At 36.0% G+C, this 21,454-nt stretch overlaps 1 protein-coding gene across 3 annotated transcripts in view; it reads left to right on the top strand.

The window, feature by feature from the left end:
- Nucleotides 1–11,894, top strand: part of fzy (cell division cycle 20 protein fzy) — a 37,527-nt gene extending 25,633 nt beyond the window's left edge. For all 3 annotated transcript variants that reach the window (XM_076462209.1, XM_076462218.1, XM_076462199.1), the window contains exons 5-10: nt 5,790–5,918; nt 6,047–6,338; nt 7,069–7,297; nt 9,293–9,418; nt 11,008–11,125; nt 11,380–11,894. In XM_076462209.1, the coding sequence (XP_076318324.1) occupies nt 5,790–5,918; nt 6,047–6,338; nt 7,069–7,297; nt 9,293–9,418; nt 11,008–11,125; nt 11,380–11,558 (1,073 nt within the window). In that variant the 3' untranslated portion in view covers nt 11,559–11,894. The remainder of the gene's footprint in view (nt 1–5,789; nt 5,919–6,046; nt 6,339–7,068; nt 7,298–9,292; nt 9,419–11,007; nt 11,126–11,379) is intronic.
- The last annotated feature ends 9,560 nt before the right edge of the window (nt 11,895–21,454 follow it).

Genomic DNA, 21,454 nt, shown 5'->3' with positions numbered 1-21,454 from the left:
CACGTACCAGTGTTGGAATTCTCAACGGGTGTTGTGGACATTGTGTCTGATGCTGGTGTTTGGGTATAGTGCTCACGAAACCGTGGCATTGCTGCAATGTCCTTGCATAACATTGTAGTGCGTCCCCTCGTAGGGCTCCATGGTGGGTGGGGTCAGTGGGTACCAAAATTTTCCTTTTTTTCTATGGATCCTCCAATAAAAATTTAAATAAAATAGTGAAAAACAGTCAATAGGTAAACGGCCACGTCTTGAAGACTCTGAGCAGCAATCTTCAACATCTGTAACACCTGTACCACATTTTCTTATATTACATTCTCTTTCATAAAAATCTTTAGGGCAAATGTTCCCTTTTTTTTATTCAGAAGGGACTAGAGGGATTTGCTGGCTCTCTAAATACAGTAAAGAAGCTTTGATCTGGAGACATATTGGTTGAAACATCCACATCCCAACACAGTGAACTTCTCTTGAATCCAAAGGCAATTGGGGATGTACCTATTGAGGTTACCCCTCATGCTACCTTGAATTCATCACGAGGAGTTATTGTTGAGAGGGATTTGAAGAACGTCCCCGAGTCAGAGATTCTCGCTGGTCTTTCCACTCAAGGAGTTTCTGCAATGAGGCACATCTCCACTCGCAAAATGGAATTACACTGTCGACAAATATCCTTGTTTTGACATTTACATTACCACGTGCACCTGCCACTATCAAGGTAGGTTATCTAATTTGGAGGGTACAGCTGTACATTCCAAACCCTCTTCAATGTTTCCAATGTCAGAGGTTCAGCCACTCAAACACATCCTGTCGTGGTTCCCTGACGTGCTCGTGGTGCAAGGACCAAGATGCCTATGAGTGTCACACAGACCCACATTGTGTCAACTGCAATGGTTCCCACCCTTCCTACTTTCTTTCTTGCCCAAAGTGGTTGGAGGAAAAAGAGGTGCAGCATTTGAAAACGACCCATAACATTAGTTATCTTGAGGCTCTGAAATTGCTGTCCACCAATCCATCTCGGACATATGCTGCTGCACTTCGTTCCACAATTACAGTGGGACTGCAGACAGATCTCTCTGTGCCTCCAAGAGAATCATTTTCAAAACAGATGAAAAGCCTTTTGACCACCATGGTTAAAAAGGTTGATGACTTCTACACCCATCTCTGTTCCTCCCATACAGTGCAACAAATCTCAAGATCCACATCCTTCAGTTTCAAATACAGGCATTTCTTCTGATACATCTTTTTCTCCAACTCCACAATGCAAAATAATCATTCGTTCTCGTCCTTAGTCACTGGAATCCCCTTCCACCAACAAAGACCTACCCAATCGATCCAGGACAGGATCCATGGAGGTCGATGGATCTCCTCCGAATAAGGACAGTAAGGAAAAAAGATGTGGTCATAAACAGAAGGGTTCTCCAGCCACTTCGCCTACCCATCATTAAAAATGACCATCTTGATACAATGGAACTCTCGAGGTTTACGTTCTAATCTGGGTGATATCAAAATACTGATTGCTTCCTACCATCCTGTATGTCTTTTCTTACAAGAAACACTTCTAAAACCTACTGATACAGTCACCATTCAGCAGTTTTCTCTGTACAGAAATGACAGGCTGTGTGATGGACGAGTACATGGATGGGTGGCATTATTGGTTAATCAGCATGTGCCCACCCATCCGTGTTTCCTTGGGTCATACCACTACTGTTTGTTTTCTCTACCTTTCCCCTGGAGAGATATATGATCAATCAGACCTTGATGCTCTCATTTAACAGTTGCTGTCTCCATTTCTAATCCTGGGGGACTTTAATGGACAACATCCCCTCTGGGGAAGTGCTGTTAGTGATAGGAGGGGTCGCTCTGTAGAGCGTATGCTCTATGATCACAATCTTTCTCTTTTCAATACTGGTTCTTTCACTTATTTTCATGCACCTTGTCAGTCCTTTTCCACTATTGATCTCTCAGTTTGCTCCCCTTCATTATTTTCCCATTTTTCATGGAGGGTTGACAGTAATCCACTAGGCAGTGATCATTTTCCTATACTTTTGAGAGAGACTGGCCGTGGTCGATGCCACCCTACCCGCGTGCCCCGGTGAAAGCTGGACCAGGCAGACTAGTCCACTTTCACTGCTCTTGCAGAACTTGATCCTACCATTGTGAATAAGCCATCAATAGACTGTGTGGTAGTGGGAACTGACTGTATTATACAAGCAGCTGCTCAGTGTATTCCCAAAACCTCGACATGTTTTCCATGATATTCTCGTTCGTGGTGGAATTCTGGTTGCCACTTGGCACAGAAGGCTCAAAAACGGGCCTGGGATACTTTCTGTAGATATCCCACACTTTTGAACAGCATCGCTTTCCAACAAGCCCATGCACATGCTAGGTGGGTAAGACGTCAAAGCCAGAAGGAATCTTGGATAAAGTTCACAACTAGCATACCTTCTACCACAATTCCAAGGTCATATTGGACAGGATTCGAAAGGTCAGTGGGCACTATAATTCTGTCCCCCCTCTCCATCTTGCTCTCTGAAAACCAAGAGGTAGCTGATGTCCGGAGCATCACCGATACTCTAGGTGAAAGCTTTGTCGGGTACCTAGTACTTCTGATTGTTCCTCCACCTTCTTGGCCATCAAGACTCGGGCAGAGCATTCACCTCTTTCCTTTTGTACTGACTGTCTTTTTTACTATAATTGTCCCTTTACACTGGTGGAACTGAAAATGGCCCTTCATTGGTCTGGCAGTACATCTGTTGGACCTGATGATGTACACTATGACATGCTGCACTATCTCTCTCCTGCTTCTCTTGATATTCTTCTAATTGTTTTTAACTGGATCTGGCAGGACAATGTTTTTCCTGATGCCTGGTGCCAGGCTTTCATCTAACCTTTCTCTAAACCTGGGAAAGATCCCAAGATTCCTTCACACTACCGTCTAATTGCTTTGACAAGCTGTCTCTGTAAGACCTTAGAGAGGATGGTTAATGCTCGTCTTGTTTGGTTCTTCGAATCAAACAACCTCCTCTCACCCACCCAGTGTGGGTTTTGACAACAGCACTCCACCACAGACCACCTAATTCAACTTGAAACGTCAATCAGAGAAGCCTTTCTCAAATGCCAACATCTTGTTTCAATATTCTTTGACATTGAGAAGGCTTATGACACAACATGGAGGTATGGCATTTTGTGAGACCTCTACATATGGGTTACGTGGCCATTTACCTATGTTTATTAAAAATTTTAAAAACTATGGATCAATGGTCTATGGCTCTGCCTGACCCTCGGCCTTAAAGATGCTGGACTCCATTTCATCATCAAGGACTTCGACTCTGCACTGGGGCTTTCTGCACCTCCCAGTTTAGAGCTTATATGTGGAATCTCACAAACCTTCTCTGGACCTTTGCCGTTTGCAACTGTCTTTACTGTATACTTCGAAACTTTGCTCCTTACCAAAGCATCCCACTTGAGGATGTGTTTTCCTTCCTCAGTTGGCCATACTTTTTCAAAACAGACTATGTGCTATTGCTCCTTTTGGCCTTTGCATCCAGGCACAATTGGATGAATTGGGTTTGTCCTTGGAAAACATTGCAGACTCCTCTGGTTAGCCCATCCCCCCATGGCTTATTTCAGCCCCCAAATGTAACCTTTCATTAATTCATCTGAAAAAGGCAGATACTCCCGATTGGAAGTACCGTGTTTTATTTACTGAACATCTTTCGAACACCCTTTCTATTCCAATTTATACGGATGGTTCAAAATCAGGTGACTCTGTGGGCTATGCCATGGTTTGTTGCAGTTCGATGGTTGTGCGCAGAATTCCCTCTACAGCTTCTGTGTTCACTGCTGAACTGTACGCCATATCTCTTGCCATGGATCATATTGACGCTGAGCAGTACTCCAGCTGCACTATTTATACTGACTCGCTTAGTTCTCTGCTAGCCTTGGAATCGCTTCACGTTAGCTCACACCCTGTTCTCGCTGATATTCAAAACTGACTGGCCCATTTCATATTAACATCTACTTCTATCCAGTTTTTCTGGATACCAGGCCACGTTGGTATTTGCAGAAATGTGCTTGCAGACATGACAGTAAAATCTATCTGTTCTGGCATTATCACCACTGTGCCTATTCCGTATATGGACTATGGTCCTGTATTCAGGGCTCGGCTTCGTGCCAGCTGGCAGTCAACTTGGAGTGAGGAACTTGACAACAAGCTTTTTCAAATAAAACCCTTTATTGGGCTTTGGCCATCTAGCTTCTGTAAGATTTGGAAGTAGGAAATTGTTCTAACTAGACTACTCATTGGTTACAGTTTTTTGACTCATTGTTTTCTTTTGTCTGGAACTGATGCACCAGTGTGTAGTTTGTGTAACACTCAAATCATTGTAAGCCACATTTTACTTTCCTGCCATTGTTACGACTCTCAACGACGGCACTATTTTAAACATGTTCTGTCCCAGGGTTTGTCTGTAACATTGGACAGTGTTATTGGTGATGGTGACACTGTCCACCTTGATAAAGTTTTAGTTTTTAATGGCCTTTAATCTTTTTAACCTCATTTAAGTGTTTTGATGTTTATTCATTACGCCTTTTTTAATTGTGGTTTCTTTTTCAGAGTCTCAATCTCTCTAGTTCAATTTGACCTTGTAAAATGGCCAGAACATTAAATAACTTGACACCAGGACTGGAAAGGCTAACTTCAGGTGATTAACGCTGCTGTCTGAACTACCCATTAGTCGTCCTGGCGAGTTGTTATTACACTTTTGCTGCATGTCATTTAACCCTTTTATTGCTTTTCCTTTAAGTACTGGCCATAATGACACATAACCTGGAACCAGGACTGGAAAGACCAACTTTAGTTAGTCTTCCTTGCAGGTTATGATCATTACCATTATGCTACAGGAAGTCCTTTACAACTTTGTAGACTGGATGTCAACATTGGTTTTATGCCATTTTCTGTTTTTATTGCTGTTTTGTTTATACCTTTCTTTCCTTTTATGAATTTTACTACATTTACTTTACTTTTACCTTTTTACAGGACATTGGCTAATTTTTATTACAATTTTGTTATGTCTTTTAATACTTTTCTTATTTTACCTTTTGATAATGGCTGTTATGACACATAACCTGGAACCACGACTGGAAAGGCCAACTTCAGGTGACTGACAGTGATTCTTGTACTTACCTGTTAGTCTTCTTGGCAGGTTATGATCATTACCATTTTCCTAGAGAAAGTCCGCTACAACTTCTCTTACTCTGCTTTCTGTCTTAACATTGTAGACTAGGTGTCAACATTGGTTTTATGTTTTCTGTTTTTCAATGATGTTTTGTTTTACCTTCATTCCCTTTTATGTATTTTACTACATTCAATTTATTTTTACCTTTTTTTTACGGACGTTTGGTGCAGATAGCCTAGCTGCTTTGTGCCATAAAACACTAAATCAATCAATCAACTCTGCTGTGAACTACAGTTTTTTTTCTGTTTGTCAGCATAGCTTGGGTCTGCAAATACCAAAGAAATTGATTTAGGTCTGTGAATAATATAATTATGCATAATACATGTTTATAGATTTAATTGTTTATAAGATTGTGATTTAAACAAAGGATGACTAACACATTTGAATCTTTTTTTGCTTTATCTCTGTGTGTGTGTGTTGTTAGAGTTTTGAGGTTAAATCTACAAGTGACTAAAACATGTTAGAAGAATTTAGTTCATCAAAAGTTAGTTATTTTTACATTAAATACAATTTGTTTTGGTCATTTTAAAGATTTTCGAAAATATTTTCCTATTATAGGTCATGCCAACAATCTTAGGGTTATCTATAGTTCAAGTTTGGCTCCAACATCTACAAGAAAGACTGCACGCTACATTCCACAAGTTCCAGAAAGAATTTTGGATGCACCAGAGATTGTAGATGATTATTGTAAGTTTTCTGAATTTTTATATGAAAGGTGATTGATTATGATTGATTTTACCATTTAACATTTTTCTTCACAACTGATCTTTGTGTATGCACATGATTACAAAATAACAAGTTGCTATTGACTTTAGACCTGAATCTTATTGATTGGAGTGCACATAACCATCTTGCTGTTTCGCTTGCTGGCCATGTTTATCTGTGGAATGCAGGATCAGGAGAAATCCAACAGTTGTTGGAGATGGAGGAATCTAATGAGTATATCACATCAGTGTCTTGGATCAAAGAAGGCAACTACCTAGCAGTTGGTACGAGTACATCTGAGGTGCAGCTGTGGGACGTGGAAGTTCCGAAACGGGTGCGGATTATGAGAAGTCACAGTGCCCGTGTTGGATCTTTATCATGGAATTCTTATATTCTCTCAAGGTTAGTCTACTTCAGGGTAAAAGAAGAAAAAGGTAAAAGCAAGTTTACGTGGGTGTTATTAAATATCATAATTTTTAGTTGTTTGTACTTTAAGGCTTAACATTTTTTTACAGTACTTACATTGTGCAGAATATCAATGACCCTTGTTTTTGGTTGGTACAGCATTACCATTTCAAAGAGATTGAGGATATTCAACTATATTTATAGACACAAATATTGAAATTAACATTTTCCCTATTATTTTTTTTATACTTAAAGAATAAATTGTGGATAAGGACATTTAAATTGTTTATATATTTGTTAATTAACTTATTTTCATCTCTTTAGGATTAACCTTCTGTGAATATGTAAGCATGTATAGAGAAAAATCGGTTGTGGACAGTGTTTGTTATCACAACTGTATATATTGGATTAGACCTATGTATATATCCTCAGTATTCCAAAGTTATATTTTGAGTTTTGTTAAAACATTAACGTGCTCTAATTTTTATATTTAATACTTTGCTTTAAAAAAAGGGGCAGCGTTGTAATACATTAACGAGGCTTTTATTTTCCTGTTTCGGGTTTTTGTTTTTTTACAATTAACTTCAACATTGTACGTATATTAAACAAAAAAAAAAAAAAGTACATTTCTGAAAATAAAATGAATAACTTTCTTTTGTTGTTAAAATTTCTTTTAGTGGTTCCAGTACAGTAAAATAGATTTACTTAACTTTTTCTGTTACTTCAGTGGTTGCAGAAGTGGTAGCATCCATCATCACGATGTACGCGTAGCAGAACATCACGTTGGTACGTTATCGAATCACTGCCAAGAGGTGTGTGGTTTGAAGTGGTCACCAGATGGTCGATATCTAGCCAGTGGAGGTAATGACAATATTCTGAATGTGTGGCCGGCTACTATTGGTCAGTCAGAAACTCAACCTATTTACTCTTTTATAGAACATCAAGCAGCTGTGAAGGTGAATTTCTTGTTTTAAAACCTTCTGTTGAAAACTAAATTTTGTGGCAAATGTGATTTATACTGAAAGACTTAACTGGCATTAACTACTTGTTTTATCTTATTTGGAGATATTTTGATCCACTATCATAGTCTATCAAAGTTTATTTTGTGGATTTTGACACCTTCTTTGTAAGAACTTTTAAATTAGCAACCAAAAAAAAGTTATTTGTTTACCTGCCTGCGAATATTTTTTTAATGTGAAGAATTTAACTTGAAGAGAGATGTTCTAGTTTTATCAGTAATTTAAATATTATTTAAGGGGCGTGTATATTGTTTGTTGCTTCTTGTGTTGTATAATATATGTTTAATATCATTTATTATACACTAAACTTGTTTTAAAATATTAATTGTAAAGGATATAAAATCAAATTTTAAGATTTTTTTTGGGTTGATGGTATCAGTATAGTTGCCATGACCTACCCTTCAACTGAGCAGTTTTATCAATATTTCTTAGAGCCAAACAAAATGTGAGAAGTTTTCCTTGTTTTGGTTATATCTTGAACATGTCTTTTTCATTACAGTCTTTAATGTCATGTCTGTCTCTCTCTCTCTCTGTGTATGTGTTTAAACAATTAAATGGAAGAGGTACTAAATAAAAAGATTTGCACCCTTGCCTTCCTTGTGGAAAAATGAACTGTATCACATATTCACAATTTACACTGTCTGTTATCTAACCAACTGGCAGAGACTTGCAGTAAAGTCAGACATGCTAAACAACTAGATGGTAAATGCTTTTGTCTCTTAGGACAAAAGTGGGGATACAAATGGGTAGAAAACAAAATTATGGTTGAAGGCTGCTTCATGTGACAGATTGATGCAAATGTTTGTTTCAAGAAGAAACTGAAAAACAAAAAGCACACACAAAAAGAGGCAGTAATAGAACCAGTGGGGTAGAAAGTCCAAATTCTGCAAAAATAATGTTGAGTAACTTGCAGAATACTGTTTTAGATGATACAAGGCACTAGATAAGATCTGGTATTCCACAAGCCTGTGTTACGTGCATCAAACAATGATCTATATGCAAACTTAAGCCACTTTTACCCTTTTAATAGGCTACTTTCTAAGATATCTGTACAAATACTAACATATAATAACTTGATAATTAATAGCAAAGGTTGCAATATGTAACCTTTACCTGCATGAGAGGATTAATTTTTTTTTTGAAAGAAGTTTGAGACGTCTGGTCAATGAAAATGTCTTGCCTACATGTATGACAATCTAGAAAACTGAGTGTACATATATAAGATATATTTTACATATTTGTGGACCACACTGAGACCGACTATTCAATACTGGTTGTGGAAGGAATATATTGAAATTTCAACTGTTACATATTTAGTAAAGAAACTATACAAGGTTAATATACATGCACAAAATTATACTTTTTTTTTTGGCAAAGAAATTTGAATTAAGTGAAGGACATTACACAGAATTGAAACTTTTTACCTGTTCAAATATAACAAAATTGCTCACAACTTTATTCACTAGATAATTCAATCATCTTGTACTCGTAGTGTCTAAGATCAGTTTTTTTCAGAGAATAATGGTCTGTTTGTGATGATACTAAAGTAGAATGTGACTGTATCCTTTTTCTTGCTGTTGTTTCAATGAGTTATTCCTAGAAAAATATCAGTCAAATTGGTCTATCTATGCAGTTATTGGAAAGTAACTTACACTAGCTATGTCAGTTATTGACATTTGTAGATAGATAGTCAAATTTAGTGAAGACCTATAGTAATTTTCTTATCATGAAAGTTGTAGATCATTATATATTGGAAAAATTATATTTGAGCATTGTTTTCTTTGACATATTTGAAGCAGTATTCACTTTCTGTATGATTATAAACTGTTTTGTTTACACAATTTTAAGATCCAATTCTCAAATACTCAAAGTGGCACATCTCCTATTTACAAAGATATTTTATTTACAATTAATTTGATGTCTTAACTACAGGCTGTTTCCTGGTGCCCATGGCAACCTCATATTTTAGCAAGTGGAGGGGGTACTGCAGACAGGAGCATAAGATTCTGGAACTCTAATCTAGGAAGCTGTTTGAGCACAGTGGATACAAAGTCTCAGGTAATTTTAAGTAACTTTTTGCTAAAGAAATCCTAGGTGTGTCCTCAATATCTTAAGGTAGAATTCTCACCTGTTATGCTGTATACTGATAACTGTTGTCATCCACAAGTAAAAAAAGAAAAGTTTCCCTGACAAGTTTTTTTTCTTCAGACTAACTATTTCGTTTGCTAGGTTTATAATCTTTCTTTTGTAACATAAAATTTTATTGTTTTTAAATATTATTAACTGAAATATAATACATAAACTTTATTTCAATCATTAGTATGTGAAATTACATATTAAATTTGATTCATTTTTGTTTTGTAAACTACAAGATGTTGCAAAGTGTAGATTGAATGTGTTTCGTTTTGTGCCTAGAGAATGAACTAAAGCTGTACTTTGTACATGAGTGTAGAAACTTTGTAGAACTATGAGAGTCCAGTACATTTAACAAGAAGTGTTCAGTTTATCCATAATGACTAGCACTAACCACATTTGGTTTCTCAAAGTGCTTTACAACTGATAGTTATGGGTTAACTTAGTAGAATGCTTGTCTGTCCTGCGAGGTCCCAGGTTTGATTCTGAGCCCACGAGATGATAAGAAAAAATTGGATTATATCACATGCAATGCCCTCAATAAATATTTCAATTATTATTTAATATTTGGTACCTGGTGAACTTAACCTTTCTATCATGAAATGCATTTTAATTTCTTGAACTAATGAATACACATGTGTTGTGATACAGAACAGCACCTTATGTTTTCTCCCTATTTATTGTGCACATTTAAATGTTTCTTTTCACTTCAAATATTGGTTTCAAATAAACAAGTTCTCACTCAAGTTTTGCATGGAGTAAAAGTTATTCATTAGCAATATTTTCTGCAGGAAATATGGTTGCAACTTCACTCAAGATGTCCTGAAACTTAACTTTTTTTTTTTTCTCAAGTAATTTTTTCTGTGAAGTCCACCCTTGTTCAAAATAAAGTGGCTTGAAGGTTATAGGTGTGAATCCTGAGCAGCCTGGCTTTATTTTGAATATATAAGGCCAAACTCTCGTATAAGAAAAGTTTATTTAGAGAAGAATTAGATTTACATTTTAAGGTTCTAAAAGTAGCAAAATGTCCAAAGATTTATTTACCTGTCATTTTGACTTTATTTTTATTTTAGGTGAGCTCACACTGAACTAGTTTTAAAAAACAACCAATAAAGATCTTTTTATATAAGAGTTTCATAACACTTGTGTTCAGTTAACTTTGTTGAATTGTCAAAGTTTACATACAGTCTCTCTTTATCTTTCTCTCTGAGAGATTTCATCATAGTCCAAGACAGATAAACCTCTGAACTCAAGTGGATATGTTTTGTGTGTCCCAGCAGTTACTGTGAAAGAAGTGATGAACCTGAAAATACCATAAAGTGAATGAAAAGGCAATTTTTATTAATAGTTGGAATATAGGAAGGAGCATCAGACCGAGTTATAGAAACTTTAGCTTGTTTGACTATATATGCAGTTCATGTTATCACAACACTAGTAGTAATATTTTGTCAGTTTTAGTCTGGATGGTAGAAGTTTGAGGATTCAAGGGTTATTAAAACTATCTTGTCCAATAGGTGTGCTCCATTCTTTGGTCCAGTCATTACAAGGAGATTATTTCGGGCCATGGTTATGCAAACAATGAACTCATTATTTGGAAGTACCCAAACATGGCAAAAGTGGCCGAACTTACGGGTATGTTTGCATCTTACTATGACAATTACACTTAAAGAATGTACTTTTATTTTGTATCACCAGGAATATACAAAAAAATTAGAATTTAATTTTCTTTTTGGTCATTATTGTTCTTGGAAGTTTGAAAAGTTGTGGAAGAATTAGTAAAATATTTATAGGGTCAGTGTAAAAAATGTGGAACTTAAGGTATGCATATATCATTGTATATCTTTTAATTTCATAATAATTACTTTAAAAAAACAAACCTTTTGTAGGCCATACTGCACGTGTTCTCCATCTTTCCATGAGTCCTGATGGAACAACAGTTGTGTCAGCTGGTGCTGATGAAACCCTTAGGTTCTGGAAATGTTTTGCTGTTGATGGCAATACAAAGAAAAAGGACACAAGCAGTGGACAAAGATCAACTGGACCTATGCTCCGTAGCATAAGATAGCTTATTTGTATTTTTAAAAAAAATTACTTTTTGATAGTGTGAAATGTTTTTAAGTATTGTGACATGCAGGTGTAACTGTAAATTTAGTTTTTATTCAGTTTAAGAACATCATGATAAAAGGCATATACACATTTTCTAACACTTTTAACCTTTTCCAAAGAGCTATGACGTATCCTACTTGATTTTAAATCATTAACTTCAGCATTTCATTCAGGATGATTATTGGAAAACTGTTCCTACCTTTCATGTAATTACTTCAGTAGCAAATTTTTGAGCTGTGGTTCATGTTTTGTATGAATGGCTATTTTCAATTAAAAGAAATTTTGTATGATACAACTGTTGTATTTTTAGAATGAAAAGTAATCTTTGACATTTTTAAACCTTGATTTTCAAGAGACATTTTCATGTAAAAACTTCCATTATAAAATATACAGATTTATTTGTTATTACTGGTACAGTTGTTTTAATTCAAACATAGTTAAGGAGCAGAAATGAACAAACAAATGATTCATCGTGTGTGAGGATCGTCATTAATGTCTGTTAAATATAATTTTTTCAAGTATAATAAATGCATGCATGCATGTTAAGTTTTATGCAGGTAGTTTCAACTTTGGAATGTTTGTTTTTATTAAGAAAATTATGTGCAAGTGTGTGTGGATGGGGCAATAAGTACCCATTTCTGTGGTAAGTTTACAGACTTACAATGCTAAAATCTGTGGCTTGATTGTCCACAGGGAACACGATGAAGATAGTCTTGCATGATGAAAAGTAATGTTAAAAAAATTGGTTGAATTTGTAGACTTAATGAAGAAACACAGGGTTAGTGTGTGATGACAGTAATTACAAGTGGCAGTTAGAGAGAAATATTTTAATCGTAAATAACGCAAGTATGGGTTGGATGTATAGTGAATTGTAAAATATAATCATAGGTTGAAACATTGAGAATGAATTAAAATATTGTATGAATTTTTACATGTTTAAGAAAACAACGTAATGAAAGTTACATAAGAATAGTGTATAACAGGTAAATATACATCAGAAATATTTGGTATTATAGTTCACTCCTTTTCTTTAATTATATAATAAGATGGTCTATATGTTCTATATTATATGTATTTAGTATTTTTGAACATAGTTGAGTCATTTCTTGCCAGAACAAGTACCTAAGTCTTCATTGACATACAACTTTTCTTCAAGGTGTAATGGAGTTTTATACAGAGTGAAAGTATTAACACACACTTGTTTTCAAATTTATCTTTGCAATACCTAAATAGGCTGGATAAGGCTTGTTGGTTACACTCCCAAATTGAATTTGAAGATGCATGGTTTGGACCCTGTTGTCAAAAGAATGTCCTACACACACTGAGGTTGTGGGTGAACTATAATAGTGATGAAAACAATTCATTCTTCATTCAGATAAAAGAATTTCAAGAAATGGTACTATTGACTAGACTGTTATTCTAGTGTCAGTTTGGAGTAAGGGATGACTAGCACAAAAGAATTGTAACTTTTTATGAACATGTAAAACAAGCTATATATTTTTCCATCCTTCTACATCTTGTATTGTCTGTTTTGTAAACATCTTAATTATATAAATGAAAGTAAATCCCTTCTGTGGGTTTCTTCTGGAAACTAAACTGTAACTTCTATTCAACAATTCTTTAATATTTTAAAAAGAATACTTTTCTAGTACATGACATGAAGAAACATCTGGGGATTTCTCTTGTGAATAATGTAGCTGGAAGGCAGCACCTATTATAAAACATTTCATTTTTCTTCTTCTGTGTATTTTTTGAAGCTGAAAAGTGGATTCTACTCTCTCTCTCTCTTTTTGGTATGAAGTTTTAATACGAGTTTTAATGTGTGTAGTTAAATCACTTGTTACTGAAATGTATACAAGATTATCTTAAAATGACTTCTAATTTTACCCTTTCAAAACTAGTGTAAAACACATTTTTATTTGGACATGTTTAATTTTTTAACTTTCAATGTAGATGTTCTTGTAGTCGTAACATCGTTCTGAACTTGTATACACGTCATAAATATACAATTAAACTCTTGCTGTCTGATAAATAGTATACCAACTTGAAAGAATGGATTAATAAAACAAATGAGTTGATAGTTAACATAATACCCTGCTTTGTGGATAGCAATAACTGATTTACTGATTATGTATTTATGTCTTAAAATTCAGTGTCAGGAGACAATATAAAAAAACAACAATGTGTCCTAATTCAAAGTTCTTTCTTTTCGCTTCTTTTGACAAAAAATATAAAATAAAATATTCCATGTACACTGTAAGACATTTTCCACTAACCACACAGAACATTATTGTAATCGAACCAGCCAACACTGGGTGATGCAGACAAAAAGGGTAAAACAAAATTTAAATATGTTCTATTTCAAGGTTGTTTTTTCCATTACTATTCTCAGACAAAAATACCAAAGAACAGTGGCACTTGTACACCATCGAATGCCCAGCATGGGCAGATGGTTAGGGGTTAGGAGACTCGACTCGTTATCTGAGGGTTGCGGGTTTGAATCCCGTCGCACCAAATATACTAATCCTTTCAGCTGTGGGGGAGTTATGTCACGGTCAAACCCACTGTTCGTTGATAAAAGAATAGCCCAAGAGTTGACGGTGCCACCTACACTGCGGTACAAGTAAGCATTACATAACACGTTCTAAAACTTTAATATTAATCTGCCGTTTATAATGCACGTTCTAACTTAAGAACATTTGTCACTTTATGACCTATTAACGGTGATTATGAAATTTAATTAATCTTAAGTTACGTTACAAAATGATTAGCCCTTTTGTTAATATAACACTGTCACAGATGTTCTTTTTGCACACCTAAACTGAAAGTATTTTACTTAGTACTTATAAAGAGAGTGAGTCCAGGTGGTATCTTCAGCTAAGTAAACAGTTAACGAGAACCTCCATACCTGTATGGAACAAAGGAAAGGGAACAAGGAGGACTATTTGTTTTTAATTTCGCGCAAAGCTACTCGAGAGCTATCTGCGCTAGCCGTCCGTAATTTAGCAATGTGAGACAAGAGGGAAGGCAGCTATCACTACCACCCACCGCCACCTCCTGGGCTACTCTTTTTACCAACGAATAGTGGGATTCACAGTCACATTATAATGCCCCCACGGCTGAAAGGGCGAATATGTTTGGTGAGATAGGGATTCGAACCCGCGACCCTCAGATCACGAATCAAACGCCTTAACCCACATGGCCCGGCATGGCCAGGTGTGGTTTGTCTCATAAAAATTAGTACAGGCTTAATAATGTGTTGTGCTGGACAATAGACTTTTTCTAATGTTTGTCAAGAGGAACGACATAGTAAGTAGGCACTAAACCTTCTCTCTAAGCACCAGATCCCTACTGTTTTTCAAGAGGAACAACCCAGTAAGTAGGCACTAAACCTTCTCTCTAAGCACCAGATCCCTGATGTTTTTCAAGAGGAACGACACAATAAGTAGGCACTAAACCTTCTCTCTAAGCACCAGATCCCTGATGTTTTTCAAGAGGAACGACACAATAAGTAGGCACTAAACCTTCTCTCTAAGCACCAGATCCCTAATGTTTTTCAAGAGGAACGACACAGTATGCAGACACTAAACCTTCTCTCTAAGCACCCGATCCCTAATGTTTTTCAAGAGGAACGACACAGTAAGCAGACACTAAACCTTCTCTCTAAGCACCCGATCCCTAATGTTTTTCAAGAGGAACGACACAGTAAGTAGGCACTAAACCTTCTCTCTAAGCACCAGATCCCTGATGTTTTTCAAGAGGAACGACACAGTAAGTAGCCACTAAACCTTCTCTCTAAGCACCAGATCCCTAATGTTTTTCAAGAGGAACGACACAGTAAGTAGGCACTAAACTTTCTCTCTAAGCACCAGATCCCTAATGTTTTTCAAGAGGAACGACACAGTAAGCAGACACTAAACTTCTCTCTAAGCACCAGATCCCTAATGTTTTCAAGAGGAACGGCACAGTAAGTAGGCACTAAACCTTCTCTCTAAGCACCAGATCCCTACTGTTTTTCAAGAGGAACGGCACAGTAAGTAGGCACTAAACCTTCTCTCTAAGCACCAGATTCCTAATGTTTTTCAAGAGGAACGACACAGTAAGTAGCCACTAAACCTTCTCTCTAAGCACCAGATCCCTAATGTTTTTCAAGAGGAACGACACAGTAAGCAGACACTAAACCTTCTCTCTAAGCACCAGATCCCTAATGTTTTTCAAGAGGAACGGCACAGTAAGTAGGCACTAAACCTTCTCTCTAAGCACCAGATCCCTACTGTTTTTCAAGAGGAACGGCACAGTAAGTAGGCACTAAACCTTCTCTCTAAGCACCAGATCCCTACTGTTTTTCAAGAGGAACGACACAGTAAGTAGTCACTAAACCTCTCTAAGCACCAGATCCCTAATGTTTTTCAAGAGGAACGACACAGTAAGTAGGCACTAAACCTTCTCTCTGAGCACCAGACTCCCACTTTAACCACCGGTTTCACTGGAGAATAAACAAAATATCGTAAAGAACAGAATAATAAAATACAGAGACCTAGAACGATGGCTTCGACGACGTTCTGGATAATACTAGGTCTTGTTCGAATAAATTCTGGGAGAAAATGGATATCTCAGGAAACGTAAAACGAAGATAATCATATTACATACCAAATATCACTACTGTCACTCACTGTGAAAATTCTAAAACGTGACCAAAAATTATTTTATCTTAAAACTATTACTTAAAAGTAAACCGTGTTGTATTACGTATTAGTGCATTTTGATTAGAACATAGTCCAAACTCACAATAATCAACCACTGTTTCCCGCTACTTTATATAGCATCAATGGTGTTTCGGCGGTAAGTTTACGTGTCAGGTGTATGCTGCTAAAATCCTTGGTTCGATTCCCCGTGAAGGAGAGAGCACGGATAGCCTACCGCGTAGCTTCATATTAAAAATAATTATTATGGGATGGCGAAACCAAGTATAAAAACACTCGAATTCACAGTTTTAAATGATTATTATATTTCTACGAAATATTTAAAAGTGTTTGGACTGCGGACGATTTACTAACTTTTCTCCCTCTCTCTTGAAACTTAGAAACCGCTAAAAAAGTCTCACGAATTAATCATAGAAATGAATGTCGTCGGTGTTTGGATAATAGAAGTTCATACCCTGGAGGGTCAGGTTCTCTATGACCTCTTCCTCCTCCCCGTACTTTCGTTCTTGACGAATTTTATAACTGTGAAACTGAATATTATTTTTTTTGGTCCTTTTCAGGGCAATGTCCATGTATTGTGGCTCGAAAACCAAAGTAACAATTGGTTCTCTTACCTTGAAACTTGGTTTATTCTTCGCCAACATATATATTTTCTGAATATGTGTCAACTCTTTTATTGGCAGTTAAAGAAAACATTTTGTTCAAATACATGAGGCCCGGCATAGCCAAGTGGTTAAGACACTCGACTTGTAATCTGAAGATCACGGGTACGAATTCCCGTCACACCAAACATGCACCCTTTCAGCCGTGGGTACGTTATAACGTAACGAGTCAATCACACTGTTCGTTAATAAAAGAGCAACACAACAGATAGCGGTGGGTGGTGATGACTAGCTGCCTTCCCTCTAGTCTTACACTGTTCAATTGGGGACGGCTAGTACAGATAGCCCTCGAGTTGCTTTGTGCGAAATTAAAAAAACAACAACAAACAATCTAATGAATTTCTTTTGTTTACAAAAGTAACTGTAGCAGGAATATACTGCTCACCTAATAAACAACTAGATACAGCATTATTCAGCAACATGTTTTCCCACAACCAAAACTCCATAGTTATGGGTGACTTAAATAGTAAAAATGTTACCTTTGGATGCCGGAGCTCAAACTACAATGGTAGAAGTCTGTTACAATTCATAGATGATAACAATATAGTTTTATTAAATGATACCACCCCTACACATACAGCGTATGCCACTAACTCCAGTGACATACTAGACCTGTGTATGTGTACATATAATCTGAGCCAAAAAATAATAAAATTTCAGGTGGGAAAAGATGTTGACAGTAATCACCTTCCAATATATTGTGTCTTTGATCTCGCCCCCCATAAAAATATAACGTTTAGGAAAGAAAAATTTAATTACAGAAAAGCAGATTGGCAAAATTACAAACAGGAATTAGACAACCTATTACCTAATAAAGTTATAAAAGAAGTTAAAACCCATATTGAAATGGATAACCACTGTCAAACAATTACAGATGCCTTCAGAAAGCAGCCAAGTTAACAATACCAAAACAACACATGGAAACCCACCACAGAAATAATCAATCTAATCAAAAAACGAAGACAATTAAGAAGACAGTACATGATAACAAGAGACAGAGAAACCAAAACACAAATAAACAACATTAGAAATCACATCAGAACACAAATAAAACAACAAAAACAAGATAAATGGGACAAATACTGCTCAAAACTAAATGATAAAACTGACCCGAAAAAATTCTGGTCACATCTTAAAAGACTCACCAATGAAAATACAGACACAAAGAAATATCCTTCACTTGAACATAATAATACTATAGCACACACAAATAAAGAAATAGCCGAAGCTTTCAAAGATCAACTTCAAAATACTTTTAAAACTCACACGGATCCATATATGAATATATATTTCTACACTAAAGTCACTAATCACACATTAAACAATAGACATCAATTTGAACCAATTTTTCCAATAAACATAACTGATACAAATACAAGTTCCGACACATATCATGCAAGCACGTTACTAACAAATGAAATATCCCTTCAAGAAGTACTCGAAGCAATAAAAAACACAAAAAACAAAGCACCAGGTGAAGATGAAAAACAAGCTATCCTTCTCAAAAAGGGCACTCCGAAATTCACTTTTTTAACCTACCTCTATCCTCAAAATACATCCCAGTTTCTTGGAAGCTTGCAAATATATTAATGTTCCATAAGGAAGGAAAGCCAGCAAATAAACCTAATAGCTACCAACCAATCAGCCTGACCAGCTGTATAGGCAACATTCTTGAAAGAATAATCAGTAATAGACTCTCCACATTCTTGGAGATAACATCAAAATTACCAAAAGAACAAAATGGATTCAGGAAATTTAGACAAACGACAGACCACCTAATCAGATTAACCGAAACCATAATAGATTGCTTCAATAAAAAAGAATGTTCTGTCGCTTGCTTCCTTGATATAGAGAAAGCATTCGACACTGTATGGCACGATGGTCTAAGGTTCCGAATGAATGAAATGGAACTACCGCGAGGAATTATTCGCTGGTTATCTAACTTTTTGGAAAATAGAAAATGTAGAGTAAATGTTGAAGGAACATTTTCTGAATACTTTACTCCTGAAGCTGGTGTCCCTCAGGGAGGGTGGTTAGCCCTATAATCTTCATCATGTATGTAAACAATATGCCACTGAGGGATCCAAATCATGGATTCTCTTCACAGTTCGCAGATGATGTGGGAGTCTGGAAAAGTGCCGCAACACCCACGATAGCAGTCACTAACATACAACCGCAGCAAAATAGAATAAGTGAATACTGTCAAAAATATAGAATAAAAATAAACACAGCAAAAACACAATTCGTAGTCTTTACGAAATTGACAAAACACAAAAAACAACAGCCAGAATTATATATGAATGGCACACTACTCCAGATTGCCTCATCGGCAAAATTTTTAGGGCTGACTTATGATTCAAAACTAACATGGATCAATCATGTGAACGAAATTAAAACAAAAGTCTGGCAAAGAACTAACTATGCTAGGAGTCTAACTGGTAAAAACAGTGGAGCATCTATAGATAACATACTAAAAATCTATAAAACATATATTAGACCTGTAATGGATTATACAGCTCCAGCATGGATAACTGTAAGCAATAAAATAATTAAAACCAAACTACAAACAATCCAAAACACACTTCTCACAACTGCATACAGAACTCTATCATCTCAGTTCATTCACAAATACTCGAACATACCAACCATACCAGATAGACTCCTACATAGTACAATAATGTACTTTAATGAGAATTGGATGAAAAACGAATTACAATGCGAACTAGACAGGTACCTTATACTTGATGAAGCTAGTCCTAAATATCTTTCCCCAGTTAACTTATATTTTAAATATAAAAATAAATAAATAAAAATATATATATTTTAAATAAAAAAAATAATAAAAATATATATACATATATATATGTATTAAACAATAAAAAAATTCCACCAACAAACTTGATATTCTGTTGATAGAATAAAATAATCACTATATATGATCCACAATACATGTACATTGCCCTGAAAAGGATCAAAATAATATTCAGTTCTACAATTATAAATACCAATCCGTCAAGAACGTAACTATAGGGAGGAGGAAGAGGTCAGAGAACCTGACCCTCCAGGGTATGAACTTTTCTTACCCAAACACCGACAGAGATTTCGAATGAATTTCTTCAGCATTTGTTTTTCACAATATTTCCTAAATTCCACCTGGGAACCCCAAAAACTTTGAAACCAGATAAAAAGATTGTTTTGTCTTATAATTTGGCATTTTTAAAGAAAAATATGAACAGTAAAATTCTTCTGCGTCACATGAATTTATCATCTCCAATTACTTAGCACGTACAAAATGTTGAAGGTGGTACTTCATGTACACTTCATCATGAAAGGCCCGGCATCGCCAGGTGGGTTAAGGCATGCGACTTGTAATCTGAGGTTCGCGGGTTCGCATCCCCGTTTCGCCAAAGATGCTTGCCATCCCAGCCGTGGGGGCGTTATAATGTAACGGTCAATCCCACTATTCGTTGATAAAAGAGTAGTCCAAGAGTTGGCGGTGGGTGGTGATGACTAGCTGCTTTCCCTCTAGTCTTACACTACTAAATTAGGGACGGCTAGCACAGATAGCCCTCGAGCAGCTTTGTGCGAAATTAAAAAAAAACAACAACAAACAATTCTTCGCAGCTTGGTTAAATATTATAATAGTTTTGATTACTGGAGACTTCGCAAAGCATTTTAAATAAATAAACAAAACATCTTATGTGCAGCGACTTTTGAGAGACTTATTTCTACACTCCCTCCCTTTTTCCTGTTATTAAAAATAATTTAATCAAAAATATGAGGGGCTAACAGTCACTTTGTTTCTGGGAAGTTTTGGCTGGGTGGTTAGGGTACTTCACTCGTAATATTAGGGTGGTAGATTCGAATCCCCGTCCCACCAAACGTACTTGTCCTTTCAGCTGTGGGGGCGTTATAAAGTAACTTTCAATCTCACTCTTCGTTGCTAAAAGATTTTCACTGCTAAGTTAGGGACGCTTATCGTAAATATTCTTCGTGTAGCTTTGCAAGAAATTCAAGCCAAACGAACTAGGAAGTTTTATTAAATAAATGATGCGAATGTAACAAGAAATTGGAAAATCTCGCAACAAGTACATTTCACGTACGTTCTCGTAAGGATAAAACATCCCTAAGTACTTGGAAAAAAAAAAAGAGACCGTAAAACTGAAAAATGACAATCATATCAAGTTAGGAATCTTAACATAATTTCATATCTTACATTTCCAATCTGTTTCTACACGGTATTTCATAATTACATTACATCGGGGTGAAAGCTTTAACGTGCAAAAGTGATTAATTTAGTATGTGTACTTGTTACTCATTTACGCCAGCTTCGAAAAAATGGCGTGTTTGTTAGTATTGCAATTACAATTTATTTACTAAATAAAGTGATTTCAGTAAGTCAAACTGCACTCTACTGAGAAAATGGCATAAGGTAATTTTGGCAATACGTTTTGATTTATCTTACATAAATATATAGTAAAAATACTTCT

Source organism: Tachypleus tridentatus, chromosome 1 (genome assembly GCF_004210375.1).
Source record: "Tachypleus tridentatus isolate NWPU-2018 chromosome 1, ASM421037v1, whole genome shotgun sequence".
Classification (NCBI taxonomy): Eukaryota; Metazoa; Arthropoda; class Merostomata; order Xiphosura; family Limulidae; genus Tachypleus; species Tachypleus tridentatus.
Note: the sequence above shows the minus strand (reverse complement) of the source record. Positions and strands in the feature narration are given on the sequence as shown.